The sequence below is a fragment of the Trifolium pratense genome, linkage group LG1, assembly GCF_020283565.1.
Source record: "Trifolium pratense cultivar HEN17-A07 linkage group LG1, ARS_RC_1.1, whole genome shotgun sequence".
In the NCBI taxonomy this organism is placed as follows: Eukaryota; Viridiplantae; Streptophyta; class Magnoliopsida; order Fabales; family Fabaceae; genus Trifolium; species Trifolium pratense.
The window spans coordinates 43,128,168-43,148,568 of NC_060059.1; the positions used below are offsets into that span (position 1 = coordinate 43,128,168).

Sequence of the window (20,401 nt, forward strand, 5' to 3'; positions counted from 1 at the left end):
AAACTAGTTTGTCCAACACCATTTAACATCCAAGAAACACTTTGCCGAAATAATTCTTTAAAAAGTACCGATAAATACAACATCAATAAACACTTGCCGAAAAGTACTATATATATGAAGCATAACACATAACTGATCAATACTTAACACACAATCTCTTAATTAAATACAACGATATATACAGAGATTATCTAACGAGATTGCATTGGAGCCTGATCTCTTGTCCACCATTGGTAATGCTACTCATCTTGATCATGGATTTGACAAAAGCTCTTTCAAATTCCAATTGGGAATGAGCATATTTGGAAACCAATGCTTTAGTGGTTGGGTGAGTGAGTAGAGCTTGATCAGAAGAGAGTATGCTTTTTCCTTGGAGTAGAAGTTTGTAATAAGCATTGTCAAAATATGTGGCACTTGAATCCAATGGGGACCCTGCATTTTTCACCTTGTTGTTAATATGGCATTTGCTTTGAAGTGTGTTTGCAAATGATGGGTTTAAGGATGGGTCAATGCTCTGTTTGGAGCTGAATTTGTGGATTCTGTTTTGGAAGGATGAACAATGTGCAAACCCCAGGGTGTGGCCTCCTGCATATTATTTATACAACATTAATAATATTTATTTTTTTTCTAAAAATTTAGGGGCAAAACTCTCACACGAAATAGTACCTGAGAGGGCAACAAGATCTTGCAAGGAAAGTCCTCTTTGAGAGAAGCTTTGTTGTAATTGGGAGATGTTGAAAGTTGGAGCTGGCAATTGTCTAGTTTCAGCAGCCTTTGAGATTCTACCATCCTTTCTTCCTTTTGGTACTTCCCAACTTGGCCCTCCAGACTATTAATGCCATTCATTCAGACCCCAAATCAAGAAAGAAAGAAAGAAAGAAAGAAAGAAAGAAAGAAAGAAAGAAAGAAAGAGTGACTATATATCTAATTTACTTAACATTAAAACTCACTCCTATGTTATGAATATGATAATTTGTGAGTGAGTGACTAACCAGAGTGACAGCATCTCTAGCAGCAAGAGCCAAAATATCAGCACAAGATACGACCCCTGGACAAATGGCTTCCAATGCTTTCTTAGCATTCTCAATTACATAGAATGCATGCAATGATATGTTAGCAGGTCCATCCTTTTCTGCTTTATTCTTTCCCTTTGATTTCAACAGAACAGACCCATCACACCCCTTCAAAACAATATAACATTTGTATGAATCAAATTTACTACTATATGTAATTTATGTATGAATCAAAGTAGTATATATATACCCTTATGAAGCAATCATGAAAATGCATGCGAAGCAGAGCAGATGGTACTGTTTTGTCATTCAAGGTTGCTTTGTGTACTGCACCTGCCACGATGGATTCTACCCGAGGGCATGTATGCTTATAGTAATTCACACTTAGTGTACTTGCATTAATACAACTTGAGCACACCATCATGACCATGATCACCATGCCAATAGCTGATGATGCCATGCTTCAATTCACAATTGAAAGAAAGAAAAAAAGACTTAATTAATTTGCTTATGTTATGATTAATTTGTGAGGAACAGTAGTATTTATAGAGTAGATGATAGCACATGAAAGTTGGAGTTGTTACATTAATTACAAGTATGTATGTATGTATGTATAGTTGTTAAACATATTTGGTGATCTACGACCCTATTAGTGGAGTGGTGTGTTCAAGCATCTTTTTTAAATAATTGCATTTGGTATAATTGCTTTACAAAAGCGTATTTGGAAAATGTATCGAGAGTAGTCGCCCAACATGCAGTTAACCTACAATCTCGTAGTTGTTAGATCAAAATTGGACGACTCAAATTTTAATGCAGTTTTAATTGGATCGAGATTGGACGACCCAAATTTATCTAACTGTATGCAGTTATATGGTGTCAAGTGTCAACTGCATCAAATCCAGATAAATTCGAATTCGTATTTTGTTCCTCCATTTTCCTTTTGGATTAATTTTTAAAGCTTTATATTTTCATGGTAGAGATGTGTTGTCACATTCTTTATAAATTTTGAACTTTATACCATCTTTTGCATTTGGATCCTCAACATCTTGCATTTGACTAAGTTATTCGCTACTTCGTAGTAACATCATGAACTTTTTCTCATTTTCAAAAGCTTGATAGAATGAATACATAACATAAAAGTGACAACCAACAACACTATATTAATTGAAATATCTTAGGAAATCAATAATTTCCCAACTCATCAGTACAGCTAGAACAATAGTATCCGTCCAAAAAAAAGAAGCTAGAACTAGAACAATAGTACTATTCATGATTTTATACTATAAAATATATAAACTTGAAAAATGCTTATTAATTTCTACATGCTTGAGACTCGAGAGAAGCTTCAAATAATATGATGATGATGATGATTGTTATTATTCATAAGAATAACAATTCATGCAAGCCATGTGGCTTAATCAAGGGCTTGAACTTGATGAGTTTAATCCATCCACCAAACCAGAATAGGGGTGGCGGGCTGCTCCAATCAAATAAAAAAAAAGCACGCCTCAGCCGTTCTGATAATCGATTATGTAAAAATCTTGAATCAAAAATTAAACCCATAACTTTAGAGTGTCCTTATTTAGAATTGGAGCTTGCTAGAGAAAGTTTGACCAAATGCCCAATTAGAAGGAACAATATTTTGGAAAGATCTTGTTACTCCATCAGTTGTTGTGACTTTGAAAGACAAAGATTGACCATTCAAATAAGCATTTGATTGCCAATTAGCACCCCAATTTCTTGACATAGACATCCAACCTGTTTTGGAGCCTTTAATGGATACAGATTGAATTGATCCAGCAGCACCTAGATTGCTGATCAACACTAGCTCAAAATAGTCCCTCCCATTTACAGTGAACCTAACTCCTCCATGCTTTTTACAAGGTACCCTGTCCAAAATATCATTAATTGTAAGTTGATATACATCATTGATTGCATGGTTTCTCAACCGAGTTGTGTTATTTTGACACAAATTTAAGTAACACAGGTCGAATATGCAGTTAATTATGTTCACTAGACGGCGTTAATGAATATATCAATGTCACAATTTATTAATCATCAACCGAACACAGTTAACTACGACTTTGAGCGTCAGTAACCACAGTTTTCAAATATCTGGGAGTATCTGCATAATATATGCAATAATGTCTCAACCAACTGAGCTATACGCATGGTACAATGAGTTGTAACTCTTTATTATGTTCATTAACTATCAAATAAACTATGTTAATCACATATTTAAACTGCATCAATCATCTAATTTGTTGTCACATTTTTGTGTAAAAATATCACTTTTCTTGACAATAGTATTTTTAACATGTCATTGATCTTATTAATGACATTAATATTGTTACATTATTAATTAATTGTTAAACCAAGACAAAGATATAGTACAAGTTTAAATTCTAACCTTTGGTATAAGACAGGGATGATCCCTCCTCTGTAGATTCCAATTTTTTCCCAAGCTGGTTGAGCCATATCAAAATGCTTGAGAGGTGGATTGCACCATCCTCCATCATTGTTAGGAAGATCAAAATTAGGAGGGCAGAAATTTGTGGCTGTTATGGTAATAGATCTTCCTTTTATGCACCATCTTGGATCTGTCTTATAATCACAAATAATTTTGTAACATTCCCCACAAGAAGCTCCATCATTAAACAAAGCAGTACTCAATGCAGCTGTTCTTGTCCCATACCCTGCTGAATACAGATTCCCATAACCACAAGCCCCTCCTGCATCACACACACATATATCACAAAGAAAAACTCAATCTTTGTAGATCATAGACTACTAGATACATACATTAATCATTCATTCAGTGAATCTAAAAATAAACTTCTTTTATAATAATAAGAACTAAAGAGAGTAAATCACACTGGTGTCGCGATAAAATACAATTAATTGTGATCTCAATTGTGGTCGCAGAAATAGCAAAAACTATTAATAGAACATTGACAAGGGCTTACCCATAGTGCCTGAGGCATCACTGCCGCCATAAAATGTGGCATGGCCTTTATTCCATCCTGAAGCTATGAAAGCATAGGAATTTAATGTGAAACAACATAATCCAATGAGGGTGCCCAAAATAAACATAATAAGTTTGGTCATTTTGTTCTTGATTTGCTGAATGCTTAAAATCCCAAGTGAAAAAGGATACAACAATGCAATTTAAGATTTTGTATTTACATTAATTGTGGTTTGAAAGCACAAAATGTTTGTGTTTAAATAAGGAATTAGAATGCCTAAGGCAAGGATGGCACATGTGAGTGAGGTAGTGCAAGTGCAACTAAGAAATATTTTAAATTATTTAATAAAATGAGTTAATTAATGAGTGCAAGTAAGTACAGAGAGAGTTTTGAAGGTTATTCAATCATTCCCATGTTCTCTTCAGACTTTGTCTTCCAACCCACGTGTTCCTCCCAATGTAAGAGCCGTGAATGAATGAATCAAAACCCACGAAACCCCATTTCGTCCTCTATTTTCTTTTCTCCCCCCTAATGTTTTGCTCATCCATCATCCCAATGACTACTTAATAATAATTCTTATTTTTTACTACTATAATCAACTAATAATAATAATAATATTTTTTTTTGAACAAGAATAATAATAATAATAGTATTGCCCAAGAACGTTCAGATAAGATGACGTTGTCTCTTCTAACTTAATCAAGATTTTGAGTTTGATCGTTGATTTGAACATGCAGTACCGTTAAAGTTCTTAGGAAAAGTTTGTCACTCATTTGAGTCTTTAATCAGGTGGTCGGGAGGGTTTGATTCCCTAGCTTCTGTATGAAAAAACTCGATTAGAAAGAGAAACTTTACTTTGTGTGTCTCAAAATACTTATTAAAAAAAAAGGAAACAAAGCAAACCCAGTAAAGTCCCTATTTCGAATTTGGATGAAATTGTCCATCATAATACTTTTTTCGGTCCTTAATATAAGAGAACTTTGCTGTTAGTTAAGTTAAATCTTACAAATCATTAATTATTACTATGAGTGTGTATTTCACACAAAAATTGCTCGATATACTCCATCCATTTCAAAATATAAGTAAAAATGAGTCAAACAAACTTTATGTATTTGATTCAAAATTTGAACTAAATACATTCACTTTTGTTGATCAACTTTTGATTATATTTTAGAATGAATGGAGTAATTCTTTTGTCCTATATATTTTTTTTTGTCAATGTAATAGCTAAACTCACATTTTAAATATGAAAAAGTGAAAAGTTCTCATAGATATCTCTAACAGCTATCAATTAAACTTTACTAGTTAAAAGATTGTCCTGTATGAATCTCTTAGTTTGTACATGTTTTTGGATAAAATGACAGAGAGAGAATAGTTTTATGAAATGGAACAGGCGGCAGAGATCGTAAAACACATTATTGTCACATGGAGATGCATGGCAATGTCGTTTTTGGTAAGCTACATCCACATGTCCCATTTTAGCTATATAGATTGTCAGTTGTCTCGTAGCAAGCAACTCTAAAATAATCACCGATCATTGTTCATTCAATCTCAGAGAGAGAGAGAAATAGATCCAACCACATATTTATCCTTCAAGTAAATAAATAATTCACAAGATTGGACACTTAACATTCTTTCGTAACCTTATAAGCCTGATTTAAACAAGCCCTTCTATCTAGGCCATTATTACAGCACCACCGACAAGCAAATTCATATGACAACCAAGTTCACCAAAACAAATTCCCCTTAGACTAAAAAACGCTAAAACAACAACGTTGAGTTAAAGCTAGACTTCGTGGAGAAGCAAAGTTTAGATCACAACTTAAAAAAGATCCACATTTAATAACCGATACTGCTAAAACAGAAAATAAAGAATGGGGGCATTTGTAATCCTACATAAAAAAAAACTATACACTAGCAATGGATAATTAGTGATATAACTCAAATTAGTCATCCACACAGCAAGTACTTTAATTTCTTTTGGCCAATGAGTAATTTTTTTTCCACAGTCAAATTTCACAACTAAATCACTGATATGGTTGGTCCTAAATAATTGATTAATTTTTTCGGAACCAGGAAGATTATTCTCCAAACAAGGAAACAAACCATAGCTAAACACCATGGTTGCAAATAAGCAGTGAATATTTCAGTATATTGAAGTACAGGGATCTTCCATCTAAAATGTAAGCCCACGTTTTAAAAAGGTGGTATTAATGGATGTTCTCCACAAGATTAACATGAGCAAAGGTAGTAGCATGGAGTGATCCTCACAGCAACTGGTAAGATAAATATAATATAATCATCATCAGAAGTCATCATCGTCATCATCCTCTTCAATATGCTTCGCCAGTTCTTGCTCTTGCTGTTGCCTCTCTCTCCGCTTCTCAGCAATTTCTTTCTCCTTGTGTGTATTTTTTGGAAATCGCAGTGCTTGAACAGCCTCATTGTGCATGTTAAGACAAAAGGCGATCCGAGAATTAAAGGCCAACTGAGGCTCATTTGTAGAGTAAATATCTCCAGTTTCCTTGGACAACATCCATTTATTAGCATGATCCAATGTTGCATCAATAGCTCCATCACGGATAGCCTTTGATATAATGCTTTCTGCATCAGCAATGGGATCTGCAGAGCTCAATCTCAACTTTTGAGCTACATCAGCCAGCGAGATGCGAGAATATGATATACTGATGTTGCGCAAACCAGTCCTTATCACATTATGACGCAATCGAACAATCAAATTATTGGTTCCATCTGTACTGAAAGTGGTGGCATACTTCTCTGCAACATTCCTAAACAGCTCTAAATCACCAATCCTAACAGCCTGAAATTCCATAACATATACTAATATTACCACAAAGAAGCACAGTAAATAATGTACTATGGTTATCAAACAATTTCATGTTAGAATCGGAAGAGACTTCAAAATCAAATGAAAAATAGTGGATCAAGAATTAAAGACTAAAAATAAATAACTTCTAAAATGAGTTTTATTAGATAATTTCAACAAAAGAAAAATTGTTCAGGCAATTCAAATTCTGACCGGCACAACTTTCAAAAATCCTACCCATAGGTGCATCTCAAAAGTATGGAAGATGCACCGTAAAATTGTTTTGAAACTAAACACAAAAAGCACCAAAAACTAAAAGGGTAGTATCCTACAGGGCGTTAACCTGCGAGCAAGGTAGAAAGCGCATACACAAATATTTGAGTATATAAATTAGCTGTGCTGCATAAGTAGAGTCATAGGTTCTAATTTCTCAATAAACTGATTTAAACTATATTAAAAATAAAATGACATAGCATTTAAGTGGGTCTTCTATTTAAAACTATAATCAACCTTATTTGTGTAAGAAATGATGCGTCTTTAGCCTCTTTAATGTTTCATAATAATATTTTCTCAATTCGAAGTTTTGTTCACAATATTTATATTTGATACAACTCTTCAATAATGTTTAATGACTGCAATGTAGAGAGTAAAACAAGTTAACTTCTCTCGTGTTTGTCAAAACTAAAAGACAAGTATCCAACAGGGTGTATGACAATGACATGATGTTTGTCATTAGCTTCTGTATTCTTAATTGCCTGCAATACTATCCTCTGGGCAAGACTAAACTATCTCTTTCAATGAAATCTGGCTGAAAGCAACACGTAAACTTCTTGGTTCACAATTATTCTATTTATGTCAAAGCTTTGGTTAAAAAACATTTGTGTATGATTTCATTGCCTCAAGGCTTGGAGTTCCATCAACAAAGAGTTAGTAGGGAAGAGATAAAGAGTTCATAGGGTAGAATAATGTGGCAAGGCACCGGTAATAAAAAAAAAAGGCTTAACTATACATTTGGTCCCTTACGTTTAAATTGTATCAATTTGATACTTTTTAAACGTAAGGGACCAAATTGAAACCTAGAATAAATGTAAGGGACCAAATGTGTAGTTAAGCCTAAAAAAAATAGGGTGCTTGTGTCAAAAATTAGCTACACTAGATCAGTCCTGTTACTAATATTTTTTTCAACTGACATGTCATAACTTTAAGGGTCTGTTTAGTTCAACAGGGGAGGGGTTTTAAATTTTGTGATTGGTTTGAGGAGGGGAGGGATTTTAAAATTTAAAATTTTGTATTTGATTTGAGGCAAGGGATTTTAATGGAGGGGAAGTGCAAATTTACATTTTTTTTACAATTGTGGTTTTAAATAAGATGACATTTAAGTCCAAATGGGAAAGACATTGCTCTCCCTCCAAATCCCCCCATTTTGAAGGGACTTTTATCCCCTCCTTTCAACTCCCATCCCCTATTAATAATTGAACCAAACAACTCAAATTTAAAATAATCTCTCCCTTCCATTCCCCGCCAACCAAACACATCCTAAGAATTATAAAATATGAGAATAGCAGCTAGATAACAGAAAAAAGCAAATAACTAAAGTAACTATATCAAAAAAAGATGAAGCTGTAGAAACTACATTTATAATCAAACCGATTATAAAATAAGAAGTTCAGTTTTATACTGAACCTTAATATAACCAAGTATAGTTGAAAATGTAAACTTACATTAGTAAGTTCAAAGTAAGGCCTCAAAGCTTTTTCCATTCCTTTCTGCACGAAGATAGTCCTCTCAGGAATTTCTCCCAACAGTAAACGCACTATAATGGCCCACTTGTTACACTGAATCCGAAAACCCTGTGCTGCAACTGGTGCTTTACGAGCAGCCTGCAGGAGAGACTCTTTTGCATCGGTATACTCCAACTGAATGGTCCGAATTTTTCCAAGGTAGAAGAGATAGCGGCAGAACTAAAACAGAATGCAACAATATAGACATGTCAAGATGAGATGAATAAAAAGTCAATTTTTAACAACAATTAATTAGACGAGATAAAAAATTGAAATGTAGAATGATGTCAAGAAAGTTCAACACAAGGGCATCATATCAAGAGTCTCAGACTGTCAGACCAGGTATAGAAGGTGGAAATTGCATTCACTGCAGGAAAAAGTCCTTGACACAGAATAAATGAATACCTGCTGGTTTGAATGAGCCTCAAATCGCGGAGCCTTGGACCTTAACTTCTCTGCCTGATCATATAGGTTGTAGTGGAGGTAGTTACGAAGTAACAGATTAAGAAGTGTTTCCTGCATCACATCACCAGGTAAGTACATAATCGATCACATTTATAAAATAAATCTCAAAGCAAGTCAAAACCAACCTGACCAAGCTCATCATGGCGCAGGGTAGCAATCCGGTGCAACTGAAAGAGGTTGCTGAAAATAAACATGCCATTTAGTAATAAATGTGTCAGACTCAAATCCAATAGTTCAGTTGTAAAACTCAATTAACTGTTGTGTGATGTGTCAAATACATATGTATAAGCATCGGTCTATGAATTCGTTCATGCTTAAATTGAATAGACAAGCACGTAACTAACTTACCCTCGAATTTCAGCAAGATCTCCAGTAAGCTCATAGCTGTATGAGTAATAAAAATACAGTCTTGAAGCAATAACATCAACAGTTCTTCTATTCAAGCTCTTGAGCCGATCAATGCTAGCTGAGGAACAGGCTTTGGCCTAGAATGCAAAATTAAAGCAACCTCAGCATGACAGCATACAATCAATCATAAGTGGTCAATTGATGTATCTGATAACAGTATCTATTCTAACCTCATTGTATCGTTTCTGATCAATAAGAAAAAGAAGCACAAGAAAGTAAGAGTAAATTTCTAGCTCAGGCAACAAGTGCTTAGATGGGGTTTGAATAGCTGCAGATGTTGCAGTGTCCACTTCCATGTCGTGATCATCATCCTATACAACCAGTGAAAAAGAACAAAGCTTTAAGACCAAACAATAAACTATAAATTAAAATGGTGCTATTACAAGTGTTATATCTCAAAGGCAATTAAGTGTGTATAGCCTAAGTTCTTATCCTATAACGAAAGATAACGTAAAATCAAACTATTTTCATTAAAGCTATAAGTTGTTTTCCTAAGCTATAGTGGAGAGCTTACGATTCATATGTTAAGCTACAGTTTTCAGCTTATGGAGATATGATAAGCTGTTTTCATAATAAGTTCTCTGAAAAATACTTATACTAGTAGATAGAGTCAACTAAGTCGATCCAAACAAACAGAGGCTATAAAGGTAAATATATATAGATCAGAGAAAAGGAATTACCTTGGGATTGGGAAGATAAGAAGATAACCTAGAGTGAGAATCAGAAGCAGGAGGAAGAACATGATCGATGAAAGATGAGAGAACTGGAGCTGTGAGCTTGGGCCTCAACGCCATTGTAGAGCGCAAAGCACGAGAAATTCTGCGAACTTCCTTAGAGTTGGAACCAGTTTCAATGATTGATGCTATTTCCTTCAAATCTGTGAATTTGACAAAAGAAAATTGAGGAAAATAAAATTGAGGAAAATAATTGGGAGATGAAGTGATTTGAGCAAGATGCTTACTTTGCAATGTAGATGGAATAGTTGGAGTAATGGAGTGGGAAGGTTTTGGGTGATCTTTCATCTCTTCGTCTTGAGTTTGAGTCATATCTTTTTCAACAAGAATTTGAGCTTGAGTTGGTGGATGCAAACCCTAACACGGTGGGTGGAGTGAGGAATACGAAGACGATGTTCAATTGAATTCAGTGTGTCTCTTTTCTTTCAAACTAGGAATATATACTCCAACCAACGACAAAGGCAAATTCTAATGTCACCCACTCAATGGGCTTTTCACTAATTAACGGCCTTTCTATCTAATTAATAATAATAATCATAATTGTTAAATCTACCCCCAACAACAATTGTGTTGCATTATTTCCTTTTTTTGAAAGACAATCATCATAATTGAGTGGTAGGATTGATCTGATGGTTGAAAACAATTGAAAGTTAGGGTGCAGTTCCGCAAAAAAAGTTAGAGAACCGTTTCCTTCCTAAACCATCTCTTATCGTATACGGAGGCTATGTTTGGATTGATGGTACATAACGGAATGGAGCGGAATGGAATAAGATGGAATGGAGCGGAGCGGGATGGAATGGAGCATAAAATGTATTCCATTGTTTGGACATTTTGTATTCCATCCCATACACCCCAAATTGGAGGGGAAGAAAAATAAGAGAAAATGATGGAATGAGATGGAATCCATACCATCACATACCACTCCATTCCATTCATTTTTAAAGAATCCAAACAATGGAACTTCACTTCATACCACCACATACCACTCCATTCCATCTCATACCACCAATCCAAACAAAGCCTAAAGTTACAATTTCCCTACGGTCACTGCAGTTGAGCCTAATCTCGACCGTTCCTTTAATCAAATGTCTTGTAATGTGACATGTCATCTAAAAAATAAAACCAATTGTTTTACATCATGTATCTTCTAGTTTACAATTGACTCAAAATGGAGTGAATTATATACAATTGATATTGTTTGTGTATGATTTTGCGGTGAAGAGAATTAAGTTTGAGAGAATTAATTTTAGTTAAAAGTGAGTTGAACATAATTGATTTATGTCCGGATACATTTAGTAAAAATGATTTGTCAATTCTTCTTCTTGTCTCTTTTAATTTATTGGTAAAATTTATTTTGACTGTGGGATTAATCTAACGGTGTAGATTTGTCAACTGCAGTGACTTCAGGAAATGTGTAACTGCAGTTAATTTGTATCCTCTCCTATCTCTAGCTAGCTAGCGCATAACAATTGGAACTTGTGAGACAAGACGACTATACGGCATGGTGGTTAGAGTCACCACCAGAGGTATACTTCTTCTTCCGCTTCCGGTTTCACTTTCAAACTCACTCTTCGTATTCTCTTCTTCTTCTTCGATGCGTTCTACATTCACACTATTTCGCAATCTCACTCTATCCACTCTCCACTCACCACCACCACGCACGCTCCCTTTCCGACTTCTCCCCACCCGTTTTCCCCGCCTCCAAGCTGCCACCGACCAATGGGTTCTCCATGAAGACCTTCCGGAACATGACTTTTTCCATTTCGAGGTGGAGCCGGAGGCTGATCAGAAGCGGCTTCCCCGTCCTGAGGTCGAGGTGATGGAGTTGAGTGAGGTGCCGGAACTGTGGCGGAGATCTAGAGTTGCTTGGCTGTGCAAGGAGCTGCCCGCTCACAAGGCGGGAACTCTGATTAGGATTCTTAATGCGCAGAGGAAGTGGTTGAGACAGGAAGACGCCACCTATATCATTATGCATTGCTTGCGGATTCGCGAAAACGATACTGCTTTTAGGGTCAGTTTCTCCCTTTTCAATTTCATTTTTTTACACTTTGGTAACTGTTTTACACTGTTTTTTGCTTCAATTCAGTTTGTTTGTTAGAGGGAGAGTTTTAATATATAATAAATAAATGCTAGATATTCATGAAATTAGTATAGCAAAATTCCAAGCTGTGAAACCAAGTTCAACTTCTTAGATAATACTGTATTATCATAAGCTGTTATTTGTTCCCAAATTTAATTATTTTTGTCCTGCTTAAAGGTATACAAATGGATGATGCAACGGAGTTGGTATCGATTTGATTTTGCTCTTGCTACCAGGCTGGCTGATTACATGGGTAAAGAGCGTAAGTTTGCAAAGTGCCGTGAGGTTTTTGATGATATTATCAATCAAGGACGTGTTCCCAGCGAGTCAACATTTCATATATTGGTTGTGGCTTACCTAAGTTCTCCTGTTCAAGGTTGTTTGGATGAAGCATGTGGCATTTTCCACCGAATGATTCAGTTGGGTGGATATCACCCCTGTCTTAGCTTGCATAATTCCCTTTTCAAAGCTCTTGTTAACAAGCCAGGGAATTTTTCAAAGCAGTACCTTAAGCAAGCTGAGTTTATATATCACCGAATGGTTACAACTGGATGTCATGTACATAAAGATATTTATGGTGGCCTAATTTGGCTGCATAGCTATCAAGATTCTATAGACAAAGAAAGAATAGAAGCATTGAGGGAAGAGATGCTTCATGCTGGAATTGATGAGAGTAAAGAGGTGCTAGTATCGATCTTGAGGGCTTGTGCAAGGCTGGGGGAGGTGGACGAAGCAGACAAAACTTGGTCCAAACTTTTGCAGTTTGAAAGCAACCCTCCATCACAGGCTTTTGTGTACAAGATGGAAGTCTACTCTAAGGTTGGTATGCCTATGAAGTCGTTGGAGGTATTTAGGGAAATGCAGTTGAAACTAGGTAACACAAGTGTTGCAGCATATAATAAAATAATAGAAATACTGTGCAAAGCACAAGCATCCGAATTTGCAGAATCAGTCATGACAGATTTTGTCAATAGTGGTCTGAAGCCCCTTACACCATCATATGTTTATTTACTGAACATGTACTTCAACTTGGAATCACATGATAAATTGGAAGAGGTGTTCTCTCAATGCCTGGAGAACTGTCGTCCTAATACTGCTATTTACAGTATATATTTGGATTCTTTGGTGAAAGTTGGTAAACTCGACAAGGCTGAGGATATCTTTAGCCAAATGTTTCGTGATGCAAGTATTGGTGTCAATGCCCGATCATGTAACATCATCTTACATGGATACCTATATTCGGGAAATAACTTAAAGGCGGAGAAGATCTATGACTTAATGTGCCAAAAGAAGTATGACATTGATGCCCCGTTAATGGAAAAGCTTGACTTTATTCTGAGTTTGAGAAGGAAAATTATTAAAAAGCCAACGAGCCTGAAGCTAAGCAAAGAACAGAGAGAAATACTGATTGGGATGCTTTTAGGTGGTTTGCAGATTGATTCTGATGACCAAAGGAAGAACCACATTATCCGTTTCGATTTTGATGGCAATTCTGAGAGCCATTATGTCTTGAAGAGTCATATACATCGCCAGTTTTATGAGTGGTTGCATCCTACTTTTAAGCCAAGTGATGACAGTGAGAACATACCAGTTAAGTTTTGCACCATTGCAAGCTCTCATTTTGGCTTTTATGCCGAGCAGTTTTGGTCAAAAGGTCAACCTACAACTCCAAAACTTATTCATAGGTGGTTGTCACCATGTGTTCTTGCATACTGGTACATGTATGGGGGCCATCGAAATTCATCGGGGGATGTTTTACTGAAAATTAAGGCAAATCGTGAGGGAGTGGAGAACATTGTCAAAAAGTTCAAAGCCATGTCAATTGATTGTAAAGTCAAGGGAAAGGGAAAGGTTTTCTGGATTGGTATTTTGGGAAGCAATACGACTTGGTTCTGGAAATTGGTTGAGCCATATATTCTAGAAGATGTAAGAGATTTCACTAAGGCTGGTGTGAATATGATGGGGCAGGATTTAATGGAAACTCAAGACATTAACTTCAATAGTGAGTCAGATGAATGAAAAAGGGTGATACTGCATTGTTGATCATGGTTGGACTCGGGAAAACAAAATTTAGTAGTTCGCCGGACTAGGTTACACTTTTACACAGGTGGCTAGAAGCTGAAAACATGTTTGCCTTTTGTACTCAATGTTTTTTGGGGGGCTGCCATGGTATAAAAAATGAAAGTCTTCTTGAATATCTTGGTTACTATTCTTTGAAATGTCCACTTGTATATTCCTAATTTCCAATGCAAATGAGAATTAGATAGTAGTTATCTTACTGTGTTGTCGAGTTAGTGCATGTTAAATTTGGGGTGTGAAAAGTTCTCTAAACCTGCCCAGAGTGTTGGTATGGGAGTTCCAAATGCCATTATAGTTACTCTGCATGATAGTTAGCTTACATTTTTTTTCAACTTGGTCGTAATATTGCTTAAAATGGTAATGAAATCACCAACTTTTGTTTTTTCAACATTTTTGTTACTATTAGGATTAACCCTTGAAGTTGAAGATCACCCCTATAGAAACACCATAAACACCAAACTTTATCCAGACCCATAATTAAAAATAAACAACTCTCACACTCTTTCTGTTGAAAGTAAAAAAGGATTGTTTTCCGGATGATGCTCACATGGTGATTAAAATGATGGCTTGGGATTTAGTTTATTGTAATAAGGTGATACATTTTCCTCGGGTGGAAAACCATGAAGCAACTTTTGCTACGTATTTCATATTGTCATATACATGTAGTTTAGTTTTTTCATATTAGATTTTGTTTTGCATATATAACCCATAGCACAATTCAGATTTAACTGTATATATTTATATACTTATTTATGTCCATTTTATAAATAGATGCTCTATTGATTATGCTCATTTTTCTATTACTCTAGTAGAAAACTAAACCCTTCTGAGACACATTACAAGTTCTGGTGGTTCAATTTCCCGCGTAACTTGTGTCAATCTGGGGAATTACACACCATTTTAGGTTATGTTATATTTCTTTCTATTATTCTTTGTCAGGTGAGTCTGCTGATCTTCTGAATCCTGCTCTCTTCCTGGTCGTATTTGCTATGATTATTTTTGGCTTGTTGGGTTTTGTCTTTCCTGTGATCTTAATAATATTCTTATGACGCTGTTTCATCTACGTAGCCGACTCTACCTAGTGAGATAATGATTGGTTGTTGTTATTGGGGTCTTCATAATCTTCTTTGAGCTTTATAAGGTATGAATTGTTTGCAGAGATTAATGTCGGTTGCATTTTTTTACTACTACATCTGATAGTTTTCTGAAAACAAATGCTTTTGGTTTGTCTCATAATTGTCCAGGGATCTTCGGTGAGTTTATCTTGGGTTTTGGTTTTCTTTTGGTTTGTTTGATGACTATCCTGCATATATTATGAACAAGGATCTTCCGGCTCACCTTTTGAGATACTTACCAGTTACCATGCAACAATTTCCTCAAGATTGTGTTTCAACAATTTCTCTCTGTTAGATTGAAGGTTTCAGTAGTAGCACTGCATTGGGAAGATTGTAGAGAGCAAAACATGTTTTTGTAGGTTTTTGTTCTCTTTCTCTGTGTCAATTTAAAATTCTGTCCTTTATTTTTTGTCTGCTTCTCTTCCTTTTTATGCTTAAATTATTACTTTAAAATTTTGGGATTCTCTTCCTGTTGGTTCTGAAGCAGTTTTAGCTGCGGTGGGGGTCCAGTGGGGGTCCAGTGATTGCTGGAGCTTCCTCTAGATAAGAAAATAAAGAATGTGATAAGGAAAAGAGAAAATTATTCAAACAAAGTTCAATAACTCATATATAATACCAGTGAAATTGGTTCACACGTTGATTCTTTATGGGAAAATGTAGGAAAAGAAAGTGTTTGCTTTTGTGTCTCATGAAGTCATGAGGATCCAGTTGATGTAATTTGAAAAGAATATAATGTGTTTTTTGGTCCTTAAGCTTTGTTTTCTTGACGTACGTGACAATGTTCGAGGGTACATAAACATACAAAAATACATAATCTGAATTCTGAAGTGATTTTTTATGAAATTGTTGGAAACTTGGAACTACTTTTCACTTGCTTATAAACACTTGTCAAGGATATCTCGCAACCGATGCGGGACTTCTTAACAGTTTTTAACTGGATCATTAGGATTTGGTTCTAAAAGAGGATGATTAATTATTATCCTAGAAAATGGTAACTATGCTTAATTGTAAATTGATCAATGCACGACTTTAGCAGAAATCGTTTGCTTAGATTTCTCTATTATGGTGATAATTATATGCTCCAATGAACGTCTCATGTCCCATTCTAATACACCTGTTTATCATAGTTACTCTGAACAATTGACATATACTGCTCATATAGAATCGATGGTTTAAATCAGTAGAAATTTGGACAACAATTATACCAAAGAGTTTCCTCCTCAAGCCATATAGAATTAGGAACACTTGATCCTAATAGCTGCAATCCTATGATTATGGTTGCAATTGTCCCTTTAGCATTAAATTGTGATATAACTTGTGATATGTGGGAGAATAAAGATTTGTCAATCCACTATAAGACACAAGTCAACAAAGCTAAAACTTTTGAGATGTCTCTTCTAGTACACAGTTTTCAAATCTCAAATCCAAATCCCACTTGATTATTGCTATTCAAAGCACCCTAGAACAGATTCGTCATCTCAACCCTGTAGTGTTTTAATATTTGGATTAAAAACCATGAGCACTCGTAGCAACAATTGATGGATCAAAATGGCCCAGTGGCAAGTGGAAGTAGCATTTTGAGAAGAAAAGTGTCAGGGTAATTATAACATGCGATATTTGATTGGTTAATTTTGAAGCCAAGGAATTACTGGACGGTGCAGGATAAACTTAATAAATTACAACTTGCATGCAATAGTGTTAGACAGTATTGCAACTTGCAAGAAGGGATAGAAATAGAATCAATGATGTTCAACAAAAGATAATAACGCATATATAGAATAGAAAGAAATAACATCGAAGAAATAAAGAATCTATCTGTCTGCCTACAATCGGTATGTAAGCATCTTGATTCCTTACTGACGCTGTTGGCAACTGCAAATGCAAAGCTATGGGACGAACTTAACAAATGTACTAGGACTGACTAGGAGTACTAAAAATACTCAAAATGTGGGACCTTGAAGTCAATTATTAACACAGCACAACTCACTGTTGCGTTGCCAAGTGAAAAATGGGAGTATTTTGTGGAGGATCCAATTCCAAACTACTATACTCCTGTGTTGGTGAATTTTTTTTTCTTCCTCTCTTGCTCTCGAAAATTTTAAAATATTCTGCTTTTTTTTTTTTTGAAGGAATAAAAAATTCTGCTTAGATTTTAGGGCAATAGTTAATATGCATAAGCCTTTTCTTATGTATGGTGCATAAGTCATTCACAGCCATCAGATGATTTTACACATGTAATAATCATAACTAAAGAACTTTATATTTTTGCTTGCTCAATTTCGGCCACATTTTACATGCGATTCGATCACCGATTTCGAAAATTAATATCGGAAACATTCATAAAATCGAACGACGGTCAAAACGGTATAAAGAACGTCGAGTTTCGTTGATTATTGAGGGAGAACGAACCTGGTCGACGAACCGGGTCGTCGTGACCCGTTTCTGCAGAAAATGAGTGAGGAAGATGATGAACAGTGACGCGCGTCCACGCCCACTCTCACTGGCGGCGCGTGCGGTGCCAAGGAGACTCCAAATTTTTTTATTATTTTTACATAAAAATAGTAAATAATTTTCTGAGAATTTTGGGACAGTTTGGTATTTTTCTGAGACCTGGAACTATTTTTAGTTAATTAAATTAGGTAAATATGCTTTTATAAATATAAGATATTAATAAAATTTTCCCAAAATTTTATTTAGGGTATTTTGAATTATTTGGAACGGTTGGGGATACCTCACTCTCTTCGGTTTTATATCGTCTTAAAAATTTAAATTCATTTCACAATTTTTATTAAGGGTTAAATATGTTTTTGGAGAACAACTCTTTGAAACTATTTCACATCAAAAATGGTTTCATACCGTTATACACTGAAACCATTAGTCTAGTTAAATGGTTTCATGGCGTTATAAACCGAAACCATTATTATAGTTAAATGGTTTTATATGAGCATTAGTGTCAAGATGTTATACACTGAAACAATTAGTCTTGTTAATTGGTTTCAAGATGTTATACACTGAAACCATTTGTCTAGTTAAATGGTTTGATACTGTTATACACTGAAACCATTATTATAGTTAAATGGTTTTATATGAGCATTAGTGCCAAGATGTTATACATTGAAACCATTAGTCATTTTAATTGGTTTCAAGATGTTATACACTGAAACCATTTGTCTAGTTAAATGGTTTCATACTGTTATACACTGAAACCATTATTCTAGTTAAATGGTTTCATAGCGTTATACAGTGAAACTATTAGTCTTGTTATTTGGTTTCAAGATGTTATACACTGAAACCATTAGTCTAGTTAAATGGTTTCATAGCGTTATACACTGAAACCATTATTTTAGTTAAATGGTTTCATATGGGCATTAGTGTCAAGATGTTATACACTGAAACCATTGTTATTAAGTAAAACATCACATAACCATTTTACAAAACCATGCTACATAAAGCAAAAAATCATATAAAGTAATTAGGGTTAGTTTAGTTGAAAAAAATTTGGATAGTATGCATGAGATATTGGATTCGATCATTTTTTTATTGTAAAGAAAAATCGATATATATATATATATATATATATATATATATATATGTAATTAATGTATGAAATTTTATTTATATTGTGATTATGATTGATAAAACTTAAAATTAAATTGTATGTTTGACAAGTATGCTTTATATATACATGAACCATTCGTTATTATGTTGGCCTTCGAGGGGGTGTATGACGAAAATTAATTAAAAATGGATTTTTATAATATATACTTCAAAGGAACAAAAATTATTATTTAATTGGAAACGGGGGGCACGCTAGAAATTTGGGGGAGGGGTGCGCCAGAAGTTTGGAGGAGGGAAAAAAATTGGGCGCGCGCTAGAAATCTAGGGGAGGAAAAAAAATTGAGGGGCTCACAAGAAATCTAGGAGAAAAAGGAAAAAAAAACTGGGGGGTGCGCTAAGCAAAAGGGGGCGCGCAAGTAATGAGGTAGCATATGGGGGGCGCGCGAGTAATGGATTGCCTAATTTTGGGCTTGGGCGGACCTTTGGTTGACTTTTGGTGTAGGAAGCAAATATGGTGGGTGTAAGAAGCAAGTTTATGCATGGTGCATAAGTTTAGGCTTATGCACCATAACCACACCCAGATTTTAGTATACGACCATTTATATATACAATGCAACTCTAATTTTAATCAAATTAAAAATATGAATCTCAAAATAAAAACTAAAAAGGTTAAAAGTTGATTAAGGAACCAATTTTTTTTATGTTCACCTCCAATTTTTAAGGGAATACTTTTTAGTAAGTTTGAGCTTAACTGAGAGGTAACTAAAGTATAAATTCGAAATTTGAATTTGCGATAGCCGCCTTATTCTTCTCAAAAAGTGAATTTATAGTTATTAGGCTATTAGACCATAAAACAAGAAGTCAAAAACTAATATTAGATTTTTATTTTAGATTTCTTATTTTTAATTTAATAAAGATGATGAAAATGAAAAATCTTAAGATTTTTTATTTGGGATTTTCATTTTTAATAATTAAAAATTGCAATTTGTTTATTTAAATTTGTCACCTCAACATCAAATTAAAGCATGTAAGCAATTTTTAACGGAATTGAAAGAAAAAAATAATGGTGTAAATGTCTCATGACTTGAAGGATCACTTGTAGTTCAGACCATTTGATAATTCCATTTAAATTCTTTATATTCTTTTTTTGACTTTTTTCTAATGAGTTCCACTCACCGAAAATAATCCTATTTAAAAAATGATTAGATACTAAATAAGGACACTTTTTTCAATCAATATTGAAACTTTTATTATGAGAGTCTAGACTCTTAAGTTGGTTAGAATAAATTCTTCATAAATTTGAAGATTTGAAGTACTGATCGTGTTGACCAGAAGAGAGCGACTTCGCCGGCGTTTATGGTGGTTGAGAGCGTTG

At 34.8% G+C, this 20,401-nt stretch overlaps 4 protein-coding genes across 6 annotated transcripts; 1 reads left to right on the top strand and 3 right to left on the bottom strand.

Annotated features, from left to right (window-relative positions):
* Positions 1-28: 28 nt before the first annotated feature.
* On the bottom strand, positions 29-1,530 carry LOC123921935 (peroxidase 64). The gene is made up of 4 exons (XM_045974675.1): positions 1,264-1,530; positions 993-1,181; positions 667-829; positions 29-585 (listed from the first exon to the last, which is right to left on the bottom strand). Exons 1-4 carry the CDS (start codon positions 1,471-1,473, stop codon positions 188-190), a joined length of 960 nt encoding a protein of 319 aa, XP_045830631.1. The 5' UTR covers positions 1,474-1,530; the 3' UTR covers positions 29-187.
* A 623-nt stretch (positions 1,531-2,153) lies between these two features.
* Positions 2,154-4,501, bottom strand: LOC123921943 (expansin-A11). Its single transcript, XM_045974688.1, has 3 exons — positions 3,980-4,501; positions 3,424-3,745; positions 2,154-2,902 (listed from the first exon to the last, which is right to left on the bottom strand). The coding sequence occupies exons 1-3, from the start codon at positions 4,119-4,121 to the stop codon at positions 2,596-2,598; spliced, it is 771 nt and encodes a 256-aa protein (XP_045830644.1). The 5' UTR covers positions 4,122-4,501; the 3' UTR covers positions 2,154-2,595.
* A 1,377-nt stretch (positions 4,502-5,878) lies between these two features.
* On the bottom strand, positions 5,879-10,678 carry LOC123922350 (probable 26S proteasome non-ATPase regulatory subunit 3). The gene is made up of 8 exons (XM_045975077.1): positions 10,422-10,678; positions 10,141-10,337; positions 9,631-9,771; positions 9,401-9,537; positions 9,178-9,232; positions 8,993-9,103; positions 8,528-8,767; positions 5,879-6,800 (listed from the first exon to the last, which is right to left on the bottom strand). The coding sequence occupies exons 1-8, from the start codon at positions 10,504-10,506 to the stop codon at positions 6,285-6,287; spliced, it is 1,482 nt and encodes a 493-aa protein (XP_045831033.1). The 5' UTR covers positions 10,507-10,678; the 3' UTR covers positions 5,879-6,284.
* A 964-nt stretch (positions 10,679-11,642) lies between these two features.
* Positions 11,643-16,331, top strand: LOC123923294 (pentatricopeptide repeat-containing protein At2g15820, chloroplastic-like). 3 transcript variants are annotated; one of them, XR_006814342.1, is made up of 4 exons: positions 11,643-12,205; positions 12,452-14,381; positions 15,293-15,494; positions 15,598-16,295. XR_006814342.1 is itself a non-coding variant. In XM_045975984.1 (2 exons), exons 1-2 carry the CDS (start codon positions 11,696-11,698, stop codon positions 14,291-14,293), a joined length of 2,352 nt encoding a protein of 783 aa, XP_045831940.1. In that variant the 5' UTR covers positions 11,650-11,695; the 3' UTR covers positions 14,294-14,547. The 3 variants fall into 3 exon arrangements, 1 of the variants encoding a protein (XP_045831940.1); XR_006814341.1 differs by having other exon boundaries at positions 11,650-12,205; positions 12,452-14,443; positions 15,598-16,331; XM_045975984.1 differs by lacking the exons at positions 15,293-15,494; positions 15,598-16,295 and having other exon boundaries at positions 11,650-12,205; positions 12,452-14,547.
* Positions 16,332-20,401: the final 4,070 nt, after the last annotated feature.